Source organism: Squalius cephalus (genome assembly GCF_949319135.1).
Source record: "Squalius cephalus genome assembly, chromosome: 7".
Lineage (NCBI taxonomy): Eukaryota > Metazoa > Chordata > Actinopteri > Cypriniformes > Leuciscidae > Squalius > Squalius cephalus.
The window spans coordinates 44,002,954-44,022,912 of record NC_137128.1 but is presented as its reverse complement, the minus strand read 5'-3'; the positions used below and the strand labels follow the sequence as shown (position 1 = coordinate 44,022,912).

Genomic DNA, 19,959 nt, shown 5'->3' with positions numbered 1-19,959 from the left:
GTCTTGATATATAGCCTATTTGAATTTCTTTTTCGAGAACCAAAAACCAGAAGGAGATCACATATTTGCATGAGCTCATGTTGTGTTTCAGTGTTGAATTACGTAATTCTCAATGATTGTAAATGCTTTGTCACCATCTGCAGGGTTGTAATGGCATTACACAGATCTATAATATTCATAACGTTCCTAATATTATTATAATAATATGCATTATAAGTTATTATAACTGTATAATCTCGGTATATGATTAGATATAAATTAGTACAATATATTAGAACAGTTGGTTGCTGAGGAATCTTTTTATAATGGGTGAAAATAATGTCCACTAGGTGTCACTTTTAGCGTATGTATTTTATGTTGTGCAATAATATATATCTTTTTTTTTTTTACCATTAAAATGCTGTTAAATAATTAAATAAATATTGTAATGATGTTCATGTCTAAAATAAGTGTAAAAAACAACAAAAATTCACAAAAAATGTATATTTAAAATACATTATCTAAAAAAACTAAAGTGGCCTGTCCTATGGAATTTTTACTTTTCAGGTAAATTGATATTGTTTGAAGAATGTTTTCTTTTGTCCTGATTGTTTTTGCATCGAGTCACGCAAAGGCTCGCGCTGTGTGTATTTTCCCAAACGCGTTCCGTCGTCCGTACGCGTACACACAAGCATTGGCTCTTGCTCCGTCCGGGCTTCCATACTTCGCCTCGTTCTCGCTCTCAGTCGGTCGTGCAGCGAAGATGGCGGAAGCTCCCCCGCGGCCCTGCCGGTTCTTCTGTCACCGGTGTTCAGAAGAGATCAGCCCTCGGCTCCCGGTAAGACCCAGCGGACTCACCGAGCATCTCCCGAAGGTTTTGACTCGGTGTGGATGGATGTAACGGATCGAACGGCCTCTTTTAAAAAGCGTTTTTCCGTGCTAGCTCTGCTAACGGCTAACTGGTTGCCAATAGCAACAATCAGGATTAAAATGAGGATTTAATTAAATTACACTTTATTTGAGACATGAGAGTTTAATCAGACGAACTGTTTTCGGATCTGACCAGGCTCTCCGGGCTCTGCTGTGTGTGTAACCCGTCCTGTCAAACCAGAAGCAGACTGGTTGTTGTGACATGATGAGCTCGTTTACTTTTAATAACGAGTCTTTGAAAATAATGACATTGACGTGATGATCTTCGCTTGTCAGTTACTCTGGCTTGTGTTTCATATGTGCTATATCTATAGTTCATGTAGTTCACTTGCTCAAAACAGAGAAGTAGTCATGAAAGCTGCTGTTTTTCCAAAACCCAGGTTTTGGTGTCTGATCTGTAACTATTTTTAAAGTATTTTCTGCTCACCAAGGCTGCATTTATTTCATAAAAATACAGAAAAAAACAGTAATATTGTGAAATATTATTACAGTTCGAAATGAGGCTTTTCTATGTGAATACATTTTAAAATGTAATTTATTCCTGTGATGGAAAGCATCATTACTCCAGTCTTCAGTGTCACATGATCCTTCAGAAATCACTCTAATATGATGATTTATTATCAATGTTTGTGCTGTTTAATATTTTTTTTTATAACCTGTGATAGTTTATATGTGATAGACCTTTTTTTCAGGATTCATTGATGAATTAAAAAGTAAAAAAACAAAAAAACAAACCCATTTTGTAACAATATACACCACAGTTTTCTTTCATTGATAATAAATCATCATATTAGAATGATTTCTGAAGGATCATGTGACACTGAAGACTGAAACATCACAGGAAGAAATTACATTTTACTATATATTCACATAGAAAACAGTTATTTGAAATAGTAATAATATTTCACAACCATTTCTGTTTTTGCTGTAATATTAAAAAAAAACATAAATGCAGGTTTGATGAGCATTCCAGACTTCTTTCAAAAACATTAAAAATAGTAATGTTTCCAAACAAATGTACATTAAATGGCTTTAACGGAAAACTGGTGGTTATGAGAGACCAACTAGTTGGATTTTATTAACTAGGCCTAATTATTTTATGAAATCTTAATTATTATAAGTAATTGGAGGAAACAGATGGCTGGTTTGTGTGATCAGCTGGTTAGTTGTGTTTTTAACTAGGCCTGTTTATTGTACATATAAAGACTTATTTTCGATAAAAGGTTTAGGCTGTGTCTCATGGTTGAAGTCGTTCAGTTGACAGAAGGCTGATTGCTTTGAGATCTGCTGGTTAGTTTTGTTAACTATTCATAATCATATAAGATATTTTGAGACAGATGATAACTATTGTGTAGAAGATCTAAATGTAAATGGCTTGTTTTTGTGTGTTAGGTTTCTGATCTTTGATTCATATAGTTCGCTGTTTCATCGTGTGAGATCTATTGGTTTGTGCCATTAGCTAATAATCGCAAATATTATGAGTTTGAACTTATGATTTTAGATTGGTGAGATTTTGATGGCACATGTGATTCACTGGGTTAGTTTTACTAACTAATAACAATATCTGTTCAGTTCATTGACTCGTAAACTGGTTGTAATGAGATCAGCTGATTTAATTTTGTAATATATGAGTGGATTTAACACGCAGTATGTGTTGATGAAGGTACATTTCTGCTGACACTCTTAATAAATGACACTAAAACTGTTGGAGAATGAGGATGTGGTCTTTAAAAATGCCTTAACTCACTGTCCGCATTATAATGAATGAGCCAGGACACATCAGGAGGATTTAATTTGTCTGTTTCATACATAGAGCTGTCAGGAAATATGAGGCCGGAGATCTTTCCAAAAGGATCTTCACGTGTCGCTCCTTGTGTGAGGTTTCAGGGCAGAGAATGGATGGCGTCACAAAGCTCTTTTGCTTGTCTCTTCATCATTCTGTGCCGTTATTATCCTCCTGTTATTGTGCGGAGCCTCTAGAAAGAGCCCAAACTGGGCAGAACTGCAGTCACTGAGCTAAAGGTCAGGAGGTCATCGTATCTGCAGGGCTTTTCCCTATTGAGGGAATTCTGAAAAATTCATTTATGGTAATTTGTGAGAAAATGCAGCTCAGAGTATTATACATTTATTTGTACAGGAATCACATCATCGGGTAGGGGTGGGTGATCTTCATATCATGGTTTTATAACAGACAATCACCATCGTCCTAATTTTGAGATGTGCTATTGAGAATATCCAGACTGGAACAAGCTTATGAACTTGCACAATTTAAAACAGAGTATTGCATTAAAGGGATAGTTCACTTTGAAATTAAATTTTGGTATGTTTTAGCTTACCTCAAGGGCATCCAAGATGTAGGTGTCTTTTTTTCCGCAGTAGTTTCAATTTTGATATTTTTAGGTCAAACCGTTCTTGTCTGTCAGTCATTTAATGCAGGTCTGTGGTCACGGTCTCAAAGAGCATGCACAGAGTCCAAATTAAAACAATTCCCCATCGTAAGTACACATTGATGGCCTAAGACACGAAACGAGCGGTTTGTGTGAGAAAACGAACAGTATTTATATCGTTTTTTAACTCTTGTACACAGCCACGTCCAAGTGATCTGAGGGCACACGCGCATCCTGGTGTGTGACGTGTGCGCAGACTGGTGCATAGATATATACACTAGATGTCGCACTTGTCTACGGCAGTTTATTGGAACGAATGTCTTTAAGGCGACATCTAGTGTATATCTATGCACCAGTCTGCGCACACGTCACACACCAGGATGCGCGTGTGCCCTCAGATCACTTGGACGTGGCTGTGTACAAGAGTTAAAAACGATATAAATACTGTTCGTTTTCTCACACAAACCGCTCGTTTCGTGTCTTAGGCCATCAATGTGTACTTACGATGGGGAATTGTTTTAATTTGGACTAATTTGTGCATGCTCTTTGAGACCGTGACCACAGACCTGCATTAAATGACTGACAGACAAGAACGGTTTGACCTAAAAATATCAAAATTGAAACTACTGCGGAAAAAAAGACACCTACATCTTGGATGCCCTTGAGGTAAGCTAAAACATACCAAAATTTAATTTCAAAGTGAACTATCCCTTTAAATAATCAGTTGTCAAAATAGTAATTTAAACCAGTACTGCATAGTTTAAATTAGGGGTGTAACAATATATCGTGTCACAATATATCGCAATACAAAAATGCAACAATATGTATCGTGGATAGTTCACCCACAATAAAAATGACTGTGTGCAAAAAATCTAGTTTACAGAGTTTTAGTGTCCGTAAACTACTATATATAATGTATAATAATGCAATGGGGGAATATTTGTGGGTCCTGATAATGCCAAATCTTGCGAGTGACAGAATGCAAGTATATTCTTCTAAAATAATTCAGTATTTTCAGCTTCAGAATCATGAATATTGTTATTCTGGTGTCTCTATTGTCCGTGCATTGGGTTTCCAGCACCAAGTCCAAGCCTATTCATTTACACGCACAATGTAAAATCAAATTTAGCATTTTAATCAACAGCACATTTTTTTGTTAACCTTTTATCATATGTCTTGGAGAATCCTAATAATATTGTATCGTGAGTTCAGTATCATGATATGAATCGAATCGTGACATGAGGGTATCGTTACACCCCTAGTTTAAATTTAAAACACTGCATAGTCTTCGCTGTATGAATTAAATATACATTGATTCTTATTAAAACTACTTATTAAATGAGGAAGGACCGTTTTTAACAGCAGGGTATTGCGGACGCGATACATTGTAGTGCAACACTACTTGATCTGTTAATAACTGTTAACTCTTAATGACTTGACAAAAATTGCTCAGCAAGTTGCTGTGTTGCTTGGAAATAATAAACGGCTCACAGACAGGTTAATAGATATTAGATAATTTTTTTTGTTTAATTTTAGTTTGGCTTTAGTAATTTTGTGTGCTGTCTTTTTTACCTTTAATACTTTTTTATTTAAGTTTTAGCTTATTCATTAATTGTTCTGATTGTTTATTGTTTTTTTTTTTGGTGTTTATTATCATATTGCTTCTCTCGATATTTTCTAAAAGCATTATAATCTGCTTTAGGCCATATGTTTGAGTGATTTTACCCTGGCTGTGTGTAATACCAGCCTCTACTCTTTGTTACAGGATTACATCTGTCCGCGGTGTGAGTCTGGCTTCATCGAGGAGTTGCCTGGAGAAGGAAGGTAAAGTAACTCAGCGTATACTTGCCTCACAGATACTGAAACATTTACATTATATTTTCAGAAAAAAATATTTTCTAAAGGCCAATTCACACCAACAGACACCTGAGATCAGTATGTCGGTGTGTGTTGGCGTCTTTCGGAGCTTGTAATCTGACGTTGTTCTGTATCTGTGAATTGGCCTTAATTCATTATTTTAATTCATTTTTCTCTGTCTCTTCTCTTTTTCTTTCTCTTTTTTCCAGTGCAGAGAATGGGTCCACGTCTACAGCCTCTAATGATCAGAATCGTCCCTCGTTTGAGGTGAGCTGTCAGACTCTTCTCTCTCTTTAACAGCGTCATCATTATTGAGCTGGACAGCAGGCCTTTCTCTTACCCATGCTTTTGGCCGATGCGTACATGTTGACTGCTGTGTGCAAACTGGTTTGGTTCATATTTCTGAACCTGCATGCAAACTTTGACAACATGCATTAATACATGCTCTTATCCAGAGCAACATATTTAACAATTTAGATTATCATAGTTATCTGTTAAAGGTGCTCTAAGCGATGTCACACGTTTTTTAGGCCGAAACATTTTTTGTCACATACAGCAAACATCTCCTCACTATCCGCTAGCTGCCTGTCCCCTGAACACACTGTAAAGAAACGCGGTCTCTGTAGACACCACAGGCTCCACAAACGACAACAAAAACAAACTGGCCCAGCCTGGACCACGAAACATAACAAACAGAGTTCCAGCCAATAACCGACAAGAATGATTTGGGGGGGGGGGGGGGGGGGAGTGGAGGAGAGAGAAGCATGAAGAGGGAAGTTAGCTAGAGGGGAGATGTCCTAGACAACGACTAACGTTAGAATTATATTCTCTTGAATTTTGATATGGCCGACACACGACCAAAGAGACGACGTTCCTATGAACGCATTCATGACTGTTTCAGGAAGCACAGAAGGCAGGGGGAGGGGACAGGATGATGAGGAGGAGGATTGTCATTTTGTTTGACAATACTTCGAACGTCAACAAGAAGTGACGTCACCCAACATCGCTTAGAGCACCTTTAACTATGATGGTCAAAATTTGAAAATATGTTGCAAGCATGCAAATCGTAAATTGTTAAATAGTGTAGAATATTCTCCCAGGCCTCCAGTATTGCATTGAAAGACGCATAAGCTACATTAAGAAAACCGTGTGTGTGTGTGTGTGTGTGAAGCACATCATCCTTCAGTGATATTAAACTGGTTGTTTAAAGCATTCCCTGTCACCCGTCAGAATGTGGACCAGCACTTGTTTACGTTCCCGCATGGATATGGGCAGTTTGCTCTGGGGATCTTCGATGAGGGCTTCGACTTCAGGGCAGGTTTGCCCGGGGAGGATAACCGTGACGCAGAGAACCGCAGAGAACGGGAGATGGCCTCACGACAACGGTACATGTCGAGACAGCCACGGGGACGCCACGTTCCCCGGAGACAAGGGGTGCGGCATGAGGGTGTACCCACTTTAGAAGGGTGAGAGTTCAGCAGATGCCACTGTTACTCACATCTATTCAGCCTGGTTTGCATTTTGATTTTGCAAATGGGAATGTATGGAAGATCTGTTTAGGATTCCCGCTATAATAGAAAATAATACATTTTAAGGGGTTTAAAAATTGTGATTTCAAGGCCTGAGAAAAACAACAACATAGTAAATATAACTTTAAATGTATTTAATTATTAAATATAATTTTGCTCAGATTTTTGTGAGCATAATTTCCTTTTTATTGTTTTTAAAATTGTTTTTTAAAACCTTACCTACCTAGTAATCAACTGGAAAATTGATGGGAATTAATTCTTCGTAAGGTGCGGGGAGCTCGATCTATTTCATTTTGTGTTGTTACTGTGGTAATGATATATTACGCTCATTACTGTGTAGACTAATAACAAAATCTCACTGTCAGCAGGCGTGAAATGAAATGTTTGTGTCACATTTTAAAATGTTTTGACAGAATCATTCAGCAATTAGTTAACGGAATTATCGCTCCGACAGCGATGCCAAACATGGCGATGGGACCATGGTGAGTCACTGATGACATTCTCTCTTTCTTTACATCATTTCTTCTCCGTGTATGACAATCTACATCTGATCACTGCACTATAAACTGCTGTCTCACAGGGGAATGCTGCATTCTAACCCAATGGACTATGCATGGGGTGCCAACGGATTAGATGCCATCATAACACAGGTATTATCCCACATGCACACCATATAGTGGATGAGTAATATCATTATGGTAAAATCGCTGTAACTCACAACCTCTTTTTTTCTTTATTTTACAACCACAATGTATATGAAACACTTATCAGTGCATTATAAAACAGTGTGATCACATACTACATATTTGTTTCCCTGTTGTCGTTCTGTAGTTATTAAATCAGTTTGAAAATACGGGTCCCCCTCCGGCAGACAAAGAGAAGATTAAGAGTCTTCCTACAGTCCAGATAAACCAAGAGCACGTGGGTAAGAGGAACACATGAGCACATCATACCATTTCCGTAACTTCAGTTGATCTGTTGTCATTTGCTGCAGTGCTTCAGACTGGCTGAATTTCAAGACTTGTATGTTTTGTATGCTGACAGTGTGCTGTGCTTTAGCATTCTAGCGGAAACTGGTAGATTTCCCACATGGTCAAACGCTCTCTGAAGCATTGCATCTCTAAATTCATCCAGCATCGTCACTATAGCTGTCAAGACACAGTGTTCCTGAAATGTATGCATCTGGAGGTCTTCAAGGGTTAGTTCACCCAAAAATGAAAGTTCTGTCATTAATTACTCTCCCTCATGTTGTTCCAAACCCGTAAGGCTTTCGTTCATCTTCAGAACACAAATTAAGATATTTTTGATTAAATCTGAGAGCTGTCCCACTTCTCCATAGGCTTCTATGTTATTGAAACTTGGCCCAATGTTTAAAATAGTCCGAGTGACTACAGTGGCTCAACCTTAAGTTTATCAAGCGACGAGAATACTTTTTGTGCGCAAAAAAAAAAAAAAAAAGATTTTATTCAACTATTAATTTTCTGATTGAGTTCACGCAGTGTGACAGCGCAGCGCTTCTGGGTTGTACGTCACATGCATCACACACATGACCAGCATCAGCCAATAGTGAGCCTACATTCTGACGTACAACACAAAAGCGCTGCATTATCTTTTGGTTGAGCCACTGTAGTCACTTGGACTATTTTAAACATTGTCTTTACTAACTTTCTGGGCCGGCAAGTTTCAATAACAGAGAAGCCTATGGAGGAGTGAGACAGCTCTCAGATTTAATCAAAAATATCTTAATTTGTGTTCTGAAGATGAACGAAAGTCTTACGGGGTTGGAACAACATGAGGGCGAGTAATTACTGACAGAACTTTCATTTTTGGGTGAACTATCCCTTTCATGTTTATGTGAGCATTATGACAGTTTTGTGCAATAAGATATATATAAAAATATCATTATAGATATTGTTCTTATTGGCCATGTAGCAGATTGTTTGTGCAACAACCTTATCAAATATATGTAAATAAATAAACATATAATATATATATATATCAGTAAAATATTATATTTTTTAAAGCAGTTAATACAGTGCATTAAACTGATTAAAAGTGACAGTTAAGACAGTTTTAAATAACTTTTTTACATTTAAAAGACATTAAAATAAATATCAGTCATTTTAAATTTAAGTTATAAAAGATTTCTATTTTGAAAAAATGCTGTTCTTTTGACCTTTCTATTCATCAAAGAATACTAAAAAAAAAAATGTATCACGGATGCCACAAAAATATGAAGCAGCACAAACTGTTTTCAATATTGATAACAACCAAAAATGTTTCTTGAGCAGCAAATCAGCATATTAGAGTGATTTCTGAAGGATCATGTGACGCATAAAAACAGTTAGAAAACAGTTATTTTAAACTGCAATAATATTTCACAATATGAAGGTTTTTACTGTATGTTTTAATCAAATAAATGCCGTCTTGGTGAGCGTAGGAGACTAGTTTCAGAAACATTAAAAATCTTACCGACCCCAAACTTTGGTAGTGTATTGAAAACAAATAGCACCTAAATAATAAGACAATAAATAATGCCGTTTATAATGCAGTTTATTAGTTCTCTAGTCATTCAGACAAGCCACAGACTAATCGCTTTGAAAATATATAATTTCAGTGCAGCGCGTTCAGACTCACCATCAACACTGTGAATTATAGTGGATTGCGACATTGACACTTCCTGTTTCTGACGTGAGTGTGTTTGTGTGTTGCAGGTGCTGGTCTAGAGTGCCCTGTTTGTAAAGAAGACTACAGTGCCGGAGAGAACGTTAGACAACTTCCCTGCAATCATCTCTTTCACAACGACTGTATAGTTCCCTGGCTCGAGCAGGTGGCGTTTCTCTTCACTGCACTTATTCATCTACACTCAACATGTTTACAACTTTTGACCTCATTTATTTGTTCGTTAATGAGAGATTCAGATAAAGTCCGTTTCAATTTGTTGCTTTGCGACATTAATTTCATTAGTTTCATTAGGTTTTATACAGGAAGTCCATCCTGTTATACAGCACCTTTGAACTTTGTAATGTTTTAAAATGAATATGCATGTGTTGCAATTAAAAAAGTACTTCTGTAAAATAATATGCCAGGCTTTCAGAAATGAGCTTGTCAAACTCAAACAAAAAATAACTTGATTACTAAAACATTAACAGGATGAAGTGAGGCATTGCTTTGCTCTGCTCTGGATTGTCCATTAGTGTACATGAAAGTGACAACCTGTTCAAATTTTCATTTTCATATGTTTTTGTAATTTAAAAAAAAAAAATTACATTAGCCTCTTTCACACATACAGTCTTTAATGGTAAATTACCGGTTAGAGATCATGTGTGAACTGGACCTTTTCCAAAAATACCTGTAAATCACTTCTGGCAGTTTACCAGTAAGGGAAGCTATAACATTACTGGTATAATGCTGTGTGTGTGTGTGAACAAAGAATGAAGAGTATGAGCACGTGCAAGTTCACAATGCGCTGACGTAAGAAGTCTGCTTTGGGCCAATCATAAAGTTCCTATGGAGATGACACGATTACTCTCTGTACAGTAAGCTCAGCTGCGTTTTAATACTTTTCTATGTAAATATACCCTAGATGGACATCTTTGACTGTTGTGGCACTTCTCTCGAGACCCAGCATTTCTTTTCCATTCATCAGCGCTGCGGTTGCACAACTATTATCCGCGTCTTGTGTTTTTAAGAGCAAAAACTCTTTCTGTTTGATCATCCCCTTATGCCTGTCACTCACTCGTCAAATTGAACGGATAATGAAACTGAAGCACTTCTCCTCATGTGGGCGAATTGAAGACATTAAAGATCATTTCGTATATCACAGAATTTACTGGTATTTTGGTGCTGATGTGTGAATGGTTCTTGGTAAAAAGCCAGAATGCCATGGCTTGTGTGAACAGCATGTTTGTGTATTTACATTGTGTCATTCTGGTCATTTTTCGGTAATTCGCTGCGATTGTGGAGTGAAAGGGGCTATTGTCAAACAGAAGAAGAAAAAAAAAACAGCTAAATTCATTATAAGTCATAAAATCTCCATTGTTGATGTTTACTAATGTTTGTGCTGCTGCCCCTGCCCCCCACCCCCATAAAAATCACTTCCTGGAGGATCATGTCAATAATGAACTTACTTTTGATTGTTTTTAAACCTTTGCAAAAGACTTAACAATTATTAGAAAAAAAACCCACTAATTGAAACTAATTTAATATTAAATACGGCGACATGAAAGATGGCAAATGAAAAATGAATTCCATTTTTAGTTTAATAATGTATCCAACATATGAAGAAATCTACTGTACTGATCAATCTTTTTTTTTAATAATTTTTTTTATAGTATTTTCTGCTCACCAAGACTGCCTTTATCTGATCAAAAATACAGTAATAATGTGAAATATGATTACAATTTAAAATAACTGTTTTCTGTTTAAATATATTTTAAAATGTAATTTATTCCTGTGATCAAAGCTGAGTTTTCCACATCATCTTCAGTGTCACATGATCCTTCAGAAATCACTCTAAAATGCTGATTTGCAGTAGTGTTGAATTGCATGTGTTCTCTCTCTGTTTCCCAGCATGACACGTGTCCGGTGTGCAGGAAGAGTTTGAGCGGGCAGAACACAGCCACGGATCCGCCCGGCCTATCAGGGATGAATTTCTCCCCCTCTTCCTCCTCCTCTTCCTCCTCCAGCTCTCCAAGCAACGAGAACTCCTCCAATAACTCGTAAGACCTCAGCCCACCTCCTGAACACATCATCATCATCATCACCACCATCATCATCATCATCATCTCAGCCCCAGCGCCACAGCCTGGACTGATCTAGAACTCGCTGGAACCAGGGGCCGGAGCCGATGAACCTGCTCATCACTAACACATGTTTTCCTGGCTGGAGACAGGTCAGAGAGCACGCCAAACCCCGAAGAGAAAAACACACTCTCATATTGCTTCAGACAGGCTTTCGTTCCTGTTTTTTTTTTTTTTTTTTTAACCGCTGAACTTGGGAGCGATGATTCCTCGAGGTTTGGGCGCACACAGCGAGTGAACGGATGCACCTGTCCCGCGTGACGTGCTTTTAATCAGCAGAACGCATGAGAAAAATGCTGAGAAAAAGAGAGAGGACGAACTGCACGATGACGGTGGCAGATCTGAAGACACACCAAGTTGAACTGCGTTTTTTAGAAGCAGACTTTGTGTCTCTCGGGAGTTCAAATAGAACCTTTTGTTTTTTATCATTTGATTTTTATTTCACGGATAAAAGTGGCCGATATGTGAACGTGCGTATGGGTGAATCTCACAATACCGGTCAAGGTTTTCCAACATTTCACCCTAAAACCAGAAGAAAAGAAATAAGAAATCGTATCCTGCTAAAAGCCTATTTTAGAATTTATTTTTATTTTTTGGCGCTTTTGCAAAGTGAAATTATTTTCATAACAATTAAGCAAAGTGCAAAAACATTTCCGTAATGCCAAAAAATCTGATTCTCATTACTGTAGTGCCAAAAAAAGACATGCACAGCCTTTAATTTATGATAATAATTTTTTATTTTTTTTTATCGTAATCACCATTGAGAATAATAATAATAACAACAAAAAGTAAAACATCTAACGGACTATGGTAATGAGAATTTGGGGTAAATATATGCTTCATTCTCATGAAAATAAAAAAAAAAGTCATTTTAAGAATACATTTTGCGGTTAAATTAAACCTGGACATGTTTTTGTGATTCATCCATATAGTCATGAAAAATAAAAATAGAAGTGAAAAGCCAAGCGATCCGAGAGCGTCTGTGGCGGAGGAAAACACTGAGTGCTAGTATTTATTTGCACAGTATTTCTCGTTTTGTGGAGATTATTCGACCCCCTGAACAAAGTGTGAATATTTTTTGGGCAACATTTGATATGATTTTCTACATTTAGCATCAACCTTAAAGCTCATGAGGAAAAATAGATTTTCTCTGTTTCACCCTTGCATTTTTTGGGCGTCTATCCAGACGGCACACGGCCTGATAACATGATGAAATCTCTCTCTCTCTCTCTTTCTCTCACTTTTTAAAAACAATATTTTTATCTCTCCTCACATTCAGTTGTCTTCTCTCGGTCTGCCACACATATTCAGTGACTTTCAGTTCACGGCAACTTTTTTTTAAAACTTATTTAAAGTTAAATGATTTGTTTTTGTAAGTGATAATAAAGGAGAAGAACAAACGAACGAATGAATGAATGTATCACTGCTGATGATGAAACGTGTCATAAAAGCTGTCATTGGTCTCTCCACAGATCACAAACACAAACTAACTAAGAGTTTCTGTTGTTTATTCGGGTTTCTTTTGAACAGCTCCACTGTCCTGCATGTGCTCGAGTGCGGGATGAAGGGATGAAGGGATTGGGTTTAGGAATGGAGGTATACATTGGATTGAAAGAAATCTTTTAGTTTTTATGACTATTTTACACCCTCTCTGGGATCCTTAAGCAGGATTTATCTGTCATTCGATCCATTGTTCTCTCTATAAATTTATCTTTCTATCCATCCATCTATTTGTCTATCTGACGTTCTTTCTATTGTTCTATCGCTCTGTCATTCATTCTTTCTATCTATCCGTCTGTCATTTTATCTATATCTATCTATCTCTATTCCATCTGTCGTTCTATCTGTCTATCTATCTGTCATTCCATCTGTCGATCTATCTATCTGTTGTTCCATCTATCTATATCTATCTATCTTTCTATCAATCTGTCGTTCTATCTTATCTATCTTTCTATCTATCTGTCGTTCTATCAATCTGTAGTTCTATCTATCTATCCATCTATCCATCTATCCATCTATCTATCTATCTATCTATCTATCTATCTATCTATCTATCTATCTATCTATCTATCTATCGATCTATCTATCTGTTGTTCCATCTATCTATATCTATCTATCTTTCTATCAATCTGTCGTTCCATCTGTCGTTCTATCTTATCTATCTTTCTATCTATCTGTCGTTCTATCAATCTGTAGTTCTATCTATCTATCTATCCATCTATCTATCCATCTATCCATCTATCTGTCGTTCCATCTGTCGTTCTATCTTATCTATCTTTCTATTTATCTGTCGTTCTATCAGTCTGTAGTTCTATCTATCTATCTATCTATCTTTCTATCAATCTGTCGTTCCATCTGTCGTTCTATCTTATCTATCTTTCTATCAATCTGTCGTTCCATCTGTCGTTCTATCTTATCTATCTTTCTATCTATCTGTCGTTCTATCAATCTGTAGTTCTATCTATCTATCTATCTATCTATCTATCTATCTATCTATCCATCTATCCATCTATCTGTCGTTCCATCTGTCGTTCTATCTTATCTATCTTTCTATTTATCTGTCGTTCTATCAGTCTGTAGTTCTATCTATCTATCTATCCATCCCTGCCATTCCATCTGTCTGTCTGTCTATCTATCTATCTATCTATCTATCTATCTATCTATCTATCTATCTATCTGTCTGTCTGTCTGTCTGTCTGTCTGTCTGTCTGTCTGTCTGTCTGTCTATCTATCTATCTACCTATAGTTCTATCTATCTATCTATCTATCTATCTATCTATCTATCTATCTATCTACCTATAGTTCTATCTATCTATCTATCTATCTATCTATCTATCTATCTATCTATCTATCTATCTATCTATCTATCTATCTATCTATCTATCTATCTATCTATCTATCTATCTGTCGTTCTATCTGTCGTTCTATCAATCTGTCATTCTATCAATCTGTATCTATCTATATCTGTCATTCTATCTATCCGTCTATCTGTCCATCTACGTAACTAATGTTTTAAACTCAAAGGTGTCAGGTTTGTTTTTGCTGCTGCATCCCTCAAGCACAACCAAGAGCTGAATCTTCAGAATCATAAATTGCATTTCAACATTTTCGTTTCAGCACAGGATTTGACGGACTATCACTTATCTTGCTGCACTTTATTTTAAACTCTTTTATGCTTCATGAACAGCTTTAATCACAGATTAAACAAACTCAATATATTCCTGCAAAAAAAAAAAAAAAACTTCCTGATTGTGCATTATAGTCAAATGTTGTCCAAGTTTAAAGTATACACAAAAGAAATTAAGTATTATTCATAAACTATTATAGTATTTATTAATGTTTTCAATTAGCTTTTATTTTATTTTCATTTTAGTTTTTTTAATGTGCTTTTATTTTTCTCAGCTTAAATATTTCCATTAGAATTGAATTTCTTTCTTTCAGTTTTAATAATTTTAGTACTTTAGTACTGAGCGAGTTGCCAAGGCATCATTTCTAGTTTTAAGTTTCAAGATTATTTGTCCATTTTATAATATATAAATATGTATAAAAAAATGTTAGTTAACAGTAACAACACTGATCTTCAGTTCTTTCCTGACTTTCAAATCTTCTTCCACAGTCTGGAGTGTGATACAGATTTCCCAGTCATGGAAAACCCAGAAATATCCCAGTGAATGTGTTTTTCTTGTTATGCTCAGCTAATCTTGACTTGCAATGCCTATAAAAATGATTTGGGAAAAAAATAACTGGAGATCATTGTTGATCTCCTGAGTTTGGGAAGCTTCCAGGATCAATCCACAGATCTTCTCCTTTCTTGGAACTTTGCCTTTTATGCAAATGAAGCCCAAAGCATCATCCTTAAATGTGTCATACCAGGAAGTGAGTGCCGGCATTCTGTTCTGCAGAGAGCGAGAGTGAGCGAGAGAGATAAGAGAGGTTCATGCGGAGCTGCTCAGGTTAACCAGCAGAGTGTGTGTTCGGGAGCATGGCGACCTCACTGACCTCCAGAGGTCAAACGCTCCATCACTGAAGAGTCCCACCTCTCTCTCTCTCCGCTGCGCTGAGACAACCTTTCAATGTCATTGCTCCAGGCTCTGTTCTCAAGGTACGCTTCAGTCTCTGCATTGGCTGGCTTCAGTTCCACGTCAGCGTCAGGGATAACAAGGTAAGATCTGCTAGTCTGCAGGACTTCTGTGAGCCTCATGTCTACTAGCTCCGCATCAGTGATGTTCAAGGAGGAAGATGACTTGCTTTCTGATCGTGGAAGTGCTCTTCTCACAGATCAGCTTTCTCTTGTGATGTAAATGTTAGGAATATGTCTACTATGAAAGCAGATCTGGGATTTTTGCCCCCTCATTTAACCCAGAAATTACTCTTTTTAAGTCAAAAGTCAGCATTTCTAGATCATTAAACCAACAAATTTTCTTTTGCTTCTGTTATTGTGTTATTAAAACATTATATGCAAACCTTGTTATTAAGTAATATGCATATAAGATATATTCATAATCATCATTGTAGGAAGCGCATGATGCTATGTATTCGTTTGTCACATCTAAAATATGTGAAATTTATTTGATTATATATATTTTTTAGTTTAGTGCTGATTTAACCATAAATCTAGATATAACACTGAATTCTCTTATTGCTCTCAAGCATATAATATAACATTCTCAAATTATTATGCTGATAATATAATTTGTTACAAAAATGTGGAGTCAGTCTTTTGTTTTAAATCCCCATCATCAGATTATTTTTAACACTTTGATGGCCATCATTGCAGCTAGCATCTACAGTATATGTTTGATATAATTTTGAACATTATTGCTGCATTATTAGTTGAGTATCTCAGCTCGAGGTTTTTTGTCTCTCTGTGGGATCTCTCTGTATATATCTCTCCATCTCTAATTCTGAAGAGATTCAACAGGTGTTTAAAGCTGAGTGACCCCAGTGGTTGTCTAAAACTCTTCAATGATCCGCTGTAGTTCAGTGTGCGTGCCGGTAGGTGGCGCCACACATCAGTCTGACTCTGATCGCACTGTTGCCTGTCATTGAGCGCATCCTCTACCGATGTGACATCATAACGCCATGATGACGACATCTGCATTTTTAGACTGCAAAAGTGCCAGACTGTTTATGCGACAATAGTAGCTTTAAATATTCCAGCCATCTGTTTATGCACGTGACCTTAGTCATTTATAGATTTCTGGATAAGCACAATAGATTTATGATTGATCACTTCATCAAGTCAGCAGGACTGTGTGAAGACAACTAATTAATATAAACGAAACGTGCTCGTATGCGTGAATAAAGAATGAGACTCACACATTTATCATGCGATTATGTGCATGTTAAAACATCAGCAATCCATTAATAATTTTTTTCCGAATATTTTCTTTGTTGTTAGGATCTTATATACTGCTAATTTTAGTAATGCATTGTTTTCATGTGTTTTCATCGTTTTTAAGTTCTATATTTAAATTAAAACATTTAAAGTGTGACTATATGCAAATCTTGTTATCAAATAATGCGCAGTTGCCATAATGACATCATCATTTTAGGAAGTGCGTGAAGCCATGTATTTGTTTGTCACGTGTTTTACATTTATATGTTATTATATGTCATGACCTTGAGCGCAATGCCTGAATTAGCTGAATAACTTTCAATAAGAAATGATATTATTTGACAATATATAGCTTGAAATTACGCAATGCAACATTGTTTAGCCTATCTGTTAGAGTGTTTAAAATCCAACTTATTGAAATGGAAAATGCACTCAGACTCAGAGAGTGACCCAACAAACAGTTAATAAACTAAAAGCTGTTTCATTTTGTTGGCAAAGAAATCACGTAGGTCTCACTCTATCTCTCTCTCTCTCTTTCTCTATCTCTCTCTCTCTCACCCATCATCCCTGCTGATTGGTTTCCCGCAAAGATAATTACAGGCCAAATCTGATCCTGTGAATGACATGGACCGGAATGAGCTCTCGCCCGGTTCGGATGTTGCCATGACGAAGAAAGCGGCCCATAAGAGCGCGCCGGCGTATCACTGCGCCGGGAAAAGCACCGCTAAGAGTTGCCTGGAGTCCAACTCGGATGCCGCCTCCGGCTCGAACCCGAAACCCAATCACGTCGCCACGGAGGAGACGGAAGATGGGGAGGAGGAATCCAAGTTTCAGCATCCGCGACTGAGGAGAGCAGGTGGAGGAGGGAGCGCACAGCAGATTAAAGGAGGAGGAGGAGGAGGAGGAGGAGGAGGAAGAGGAGGAGGCGCGTCCAGGAGCTCCACTTCCACTGATGCGCGCCCGGGTGATGCTGCTGCTTCTTCTGCGGGTCGCCACGACACCGTTAAGGGCGGAGGAGGAGGAGGCAAAGCGTCTACCGTAGTGGCCACCGTGACGGTAGAGCCTTGTAATGCAGCCGAAGGCGACGGCAATCCCTCAGCACCGCTTTCCAGCATGAAATGCAACAAGAACGGGGAGTGCAGGCGGGACTCCGGCACCGGGAGCCTCCGGTCCATCATGTCCAAGACGGACGGGTTTAAGCGGACGGCGTGCAATTCAACGACCAGCGTTGACGGAACCAGCACGCAGGGGCAGGACGCCTCGAACAACCCCGGCTTCCCGGAGAAGAAGGATTCCAAAGTGTCCTTTTCCAACACTCCCAGCAGGAAAGCCTCGTCTTCGATCCACGGCGCGCAGCAGCCCCGGAACTCGGTAACGTTCCTCAAATCCGAGGATGGAGGTCAGGAGGACACCGAGACCCGGGACAGCCGGGATAGCCAGACGAGCTTCATGCAGAGGCAGTTCAGTAGCATGTTGCAGCCCGGGGTCAATAAATTCTCCCTGCGCATGTACGGCAGCCAGAAGGCGGTGGAGAAGGAGCAGGAGCGCGTGAAATCGGCGGGAAACTGGATCATTCACCCGTACAGCGACTTCAGGTGAGAGAAACTTTGGACATGTTGTTGACCAACAGCGACTGAGCATGGGATCCAAAAAGTGTAGACTGCTTTTTCTTTCGCTTGCATTTGAGGATTTTGGAAAATTGTTATATCTTATGCATAATAACAACAGATATTGGTCATGCTTAATAATAAGGTCTCGCTCACTCGTTAATGCATACTAACAATGCACAATACATTTTTACAGAACTGATTAACCTTTGATAATGTTAGTTCATAAAAAAAGAAATCATGTTCGTTTTAGTTCACGGTACCTTAAACTGATTATTGTTTATTGTTAGTTCATAACACATGAAACCTTATTGTTAGATCATCAGGTTTTGATCATCAGGTTTTGTTTGTGTCAGCTTCAGTGCTGCTGTCATTAAAGCAACAGATGCATTCTCAGATTAATATTAATGAATACATTTTATAGTAGTGGTCTCAGACTTTTGAACCTTAAACCTTTCCCGAGTCTTAAACCAAACCCCTCACACAAACGAAGCATGATTTGACTGATTTATAACCCTTTCAAATACTTTATTTGTCCTCACTAGTCAGTTTTTAACATATTTTCCTATGTTTGTGAAGACCCTTGCACAATCTGGCCCTCAAAAGCAGTCAAACCTGAACACACGAGTATTATATTATTCTCTCATGAAATTGAGGTATGTTATTCTTATAGTTATAAAAACAAAAACAAAAAAAGCAATAGCATTGTGATTTTAGACTAAGCATTTGTCGTCCAGTAGTTTTCATGCTGAGTTAGATTTATTTTATAACCGACTAGATCAAATTTGGTTGACGAGAAAACTATAACAATGTGACACCAAATACACTGAAGCACATAAGCAGTTTTGTCTAGACGATATGCTGCATTAGACTTTAACATATTTACATTCATTCTGAGATAATCTGATTGCCTCATGGTCACATAATGCACATATATGTCAAGTGTTACTGATAGGTTTTAAAATATTGAAGCAATATTGCCAAACTTTCAGTCTAGTGTTATTCTGCAGAGAGTTGTCATGTTGGCATGTATCAGCGAGGAATGTTATTTCAGCACCTCTCTAAGTGGACAGCGCCACAGCCAGTCTATGATTTGCATCTAATGAAACAATGTTTGCATTGCTCAGGGTTCATGTACATTTCACATTTTAGTCTGTCATTTATGCAACATGCATAAGTATTATAACTTTAAATGATTATGTGGGATGTAAATCATCGAAGGCCTCAGAACCTGAGCTGGAGATGAGCTGTTGCAATGCATTATGTGCTTTAATTGAGACTTTGTTTGGGTCATAATGTCTTTAGATCACTGCTGTTAATGATGAAAATGTGCGTGCATGCAATCTTTGCATGAGGTTGCATGCAAAAACATCCACACATGATCCTCATCATTTTGCATCATCTGCGTAGAAAAACCTGAAACTGATGCATATCTTTTTCAGCACTCCCACTCCTTTCAAATGTCATCTTGACATATCAAAGACCCTCGACAGTTCTTAGAGACGATCAGCTGTGCAAACCTCGCATAAA

The 19,959-nt window shown here is 37.7% G+C and overlaps 2 protein-coding genes and 1 long non-coding RNA gene across 3 annotated transcripts in view; all 3 read left to right on the top strand.

Moving 5' to 3' along the window:
- Positions 1–19,959, top strand: part of LOC307161906 — a 642,191-nt gene that overhangs the window by 118,113 nt on the left and 504,119 nt on the right. The gene's annotated exons all lie outside the window — the stretch shown is intronic.
- rnf126 (ring finger protein 126) lies at positions 697–12,449 on the top strand. The gene is made up of 9 exons (XM_079876848.1): positions 697–817; positions 5,062–5,120; positions 5,363–5,420; positions 6,384–6,619; positions 7,096–7,164; positions 7,263–7,332; positions 7,514–7,607; positions 9,397–9,512; positions 11,255–12,449. Exons 1-9 carry the CDS (start codon positions 743–745, stop codon positions 11,405–11,407), a joined length of 930 nt encoding a protein of 309 aa, XP_079732974.1. The 5' UTR covers positions 697–742; the 3' UTR covers positions 11,408–12,449.
- Positions 15,567–19,959, top strand: part of LOC307161888 (potassium/sodium hyperpolarization-activated cyclic nucleotide-gated channel 2) — a 71,181-nt gene continuing 66,788 nt past the window's right edge. The window contains exons 1-2 of the mRNA XM_079876832.1: positions 15,567–15,646; positions 17,413–18,417. Of these exons, the coding sequence (XP_079732958.1) occupies positions 17,447–18,417 (971 nt within the window). The 5' untranslated portion in view covers positions 15,567–15,646; positions 17,413–17,446. The remainder of the gene's footprint in view (positions 15,647–17,412; positions 18,418–19,959) is intronic.

What these genes read in the sequence shown, in the direction of transcription:
- rnf126 (XM_079876848.1), top strand. Translation starts at nt 743, where the DNA reads ATGGCGGAAGCTCCCCCGCGGCCCTGCCGGTTCTTCTGTCACCGGTGT. An exon ending in AGATCAGCCCTCGGCTCCCG is followed by an intron (nt 818 to 5,061) that starts GTAAGACCCAGC and finishes TCTTTGTTACAG; the next exon opens with GATTACATCTGTCCGCGGTG. An exon ending in GAGTTGCCTGGAGAAGGAAG is followed by an intron (nt 5,121 to 5,362) that starts GTAAAGTAACTC and finishes TCTTTTTTCCAG; the next exon opens with TGCAGAGAATGGGTCCACGT.